General features: G+C 48.3%; 1 protein-coding gene across 1 annotated transcript; it reads left to right on the top strand.

The window, feature by feature from the left end:
• Positions 1-394: 394 nt before the first annotated feature.
• Positions 395-1,227, top strand: LOC136831023 (uncharacterized). Its single transcript, XM_067090967.1, has 2 exons — positions 395-686; positions 821-1,227. Exons 1-2 carry the CDS (start codon positions 395-397, stop codon positions 1,225-1,227), a joined length of 699 nt encoding a protein of 232 aa, XP_066947068.1.
• The last annotated feature ends 1,216 nt before the right edge of the window (positions 1,228-2,443 follow it).

The raw sequence follows: 2,443 nt of genomic DNA, 5'->3' as shown, positions 1-2,443 counted from the left end.
ACGCATTTGCAAAGCCGGGAGATGCATGGTCTGCAAGGCAACAGCAACACCTGGCTGCCATCTCTGAATTTGGGTGCACCATCAACTACGTCCCTGGCAGGAAGAACCCAATAACCGACGCCCTGTCGAGAGTAGAAATCAATTCCCTTCACCTCGGCATCAACTACAAAGACCTGGCAAAAGAACAAGCAGCAGACCCAGAGACGGTAGCCTACAGAATGGCAGTGATGGCTCTTAAGTGGGTAGACGTGCCCTTTGGAAACTCGAACACAACTCTCCCTGTGACACCAGCACAGTCCGACCCCGCCCCCTAGTACCCACCTCAAGGAGGAAGCAGGCATTCGACATAGTCCACAGTCTTTCCCATCCATCAGGGTGCACAACGGCGTGCCTCATGACAGACAAGTTCATCTGGCATGGCATCAACAAGGACGACCGACAGTGGGCAAGATGCTGCATCCCATGCCAGGTGAGCAAAACATTCCGACACACGGAATCCAGAGTCAGCGACTTCCCCCAGCCTCATCGGTGCTTCGGCCACATCCACATCGATGTCGTCGGGCTTCTTCTGCAGTCGGGAGGAGCCAGATACCTCCTGACAATCACAGACTGCTCCACCCTCTGGCCCAAAACAACCCCCATGGATGAGGCATCAACAGCCTCATGCGCAGAGGCCCTCCTCTCCAGTTGGATCAGCCGTTTCGGATGCCAGACAGCATCACTACAGACAGGGGTCCACCCTTCCTGTCAGAGCTCTGGGTCTCCCTGGCACGCCTGATGGATACAACACTACACAGCACAATAGCCTACAACCCCGCAGCAAACAGCATGGTTGAGAGGGTACACCACTCTCTTAAGGCAGCTCTCATGGCACGTTGCACCGACGACAGCTGGAAGGCACAGCTCCTCTGGGTCCTGCTAGGTCTCCGCACCTCACCGAAAGCAAATGGCAATGCCTCCCCTGCTGAGAAAGTCTACAGGGAGACACTCGTCGTTCCTGGAGAATTCTTCCCGCCATCAGCCGACGGCATCGACAGCCCCCTCCTGAAGTTGAGGGAACTCACACAGAAGTTCGCGCCCTGCCATAAGACCTTCACTGACAGAACCACCACCTACAGCCCACCAACTTTAGACTCCTATGCCTACGTCTTCGTCCAGGGTGGACGCCTGTCGACCACCCTTAACCAGGCCCTGCAGAGTGCCCCACTGAGTCATCAGGTGGGCTAACAAGGCATATCTCCTTGATATCCACAGGCGTGAAGACTGGGTCACCATCGACAGACAAAAGCCGGCATTCCTGTTGGACAGCGAAGTACGCGAGGAGGCAGGCAGTTCCCCCTCAGTACCTCCCCACAGACACATCCGCCCCCCCACCAAAGTAGGGTCTGGGACTGCCCAGGGGACACACTGAGCCAAGCCCAGATGTCAGTTCCATCCCATGCCCACAGTTCTCCAGTAGGGGCCCACTCCAGCTACCTCAGCGATCGCGTCATTAATTGCTCCTATAATTATTGTCTTGTGGGGGGAAGTATTTGTTAGGGCATCAAATCGCCTCTCCAATCTTGTGTACGCTCCTCATATGTACATTAATCACGTCATATATGTTACTTGTTATTATTTCAGATTCTTTATGTATCTCATTGTATGCATCATTGTTTTTTTCCGCCGATATATTATTGTTTACATGTTCTGTAACTCATTATATATGTGTTTTTATTCCTGTTAACAAACACAAATTCTGTATGGACACAACAGGGGACTGCAGGTCGCCCGCTACCTTTCCGTCCACTCTCCACATTGCAAACACCTGTCGAGAACAATAAAAAATCAGTCTTTCACTTCTGACATTTCTTAAACCTCACACTACATATAATGGAAAACTTATGCCTCAAAATTGCTGGTGTATGAAAAACTCAGGTTTTGGTTTGCACCTAAATATGGAGAAGCTCTGTTCATGTGAGACTGGAAATAGACTCAGCTTTACTTCATCACCCTCTCGGAGACTAGAAAATGTCGCTTGAATGGTTTGATCAGATTCGACAGGCGTGATTCAGGGAGCATGCAGGCGTGTGCAGGTCACTGCACATCTAGCTGGAAAGCAAATGTATGAAAATCACTCATTTTCACCTGCTCTTTTGTGAACTCTCATTTTGAGCAGTGCAACCTTTTTGATATGTATTTCCATGACTGTTGAGTAATAAGTGATTTTAAGTTTGCTAATACTTTCCTTTGGTTTTAGTTCTTTATGCATCTTACATTGTTCTGCATTATTATTTTTTTTATTTATTATTGTTTCATCTATTTTTCTATTTGGGGTTTAACAGAGGTGTTTCTATCTCTTTAACAGGTATATTTTAATGGACTCATGCTGGATTTTAGAATAAGGATGTTCATGCTAATTTTTAAATAAAAGTTTATATTTTGACAGAATTTGTGACTTGAT

Source organism: Macrobrachium rosenbergii, chromosome 48, assembly GCF_040412425.1.
Source record: "Macrobrachium rosenbergii isolate ZJJX-2024 chromosome 48, ASM4041242v1, whole genome shotgun sequence".
NCBI lineage: Eukaryota > Metazoa > Arthropoda > Malacostraca > Decapoda > Palaemonidae > Macrobrachium > Macrobrachium rosenbergii.
Note: the sequence above shows the minus strand (reverse complement) of the source record. Positions and strands in the feature narration are given on the sequence as shown.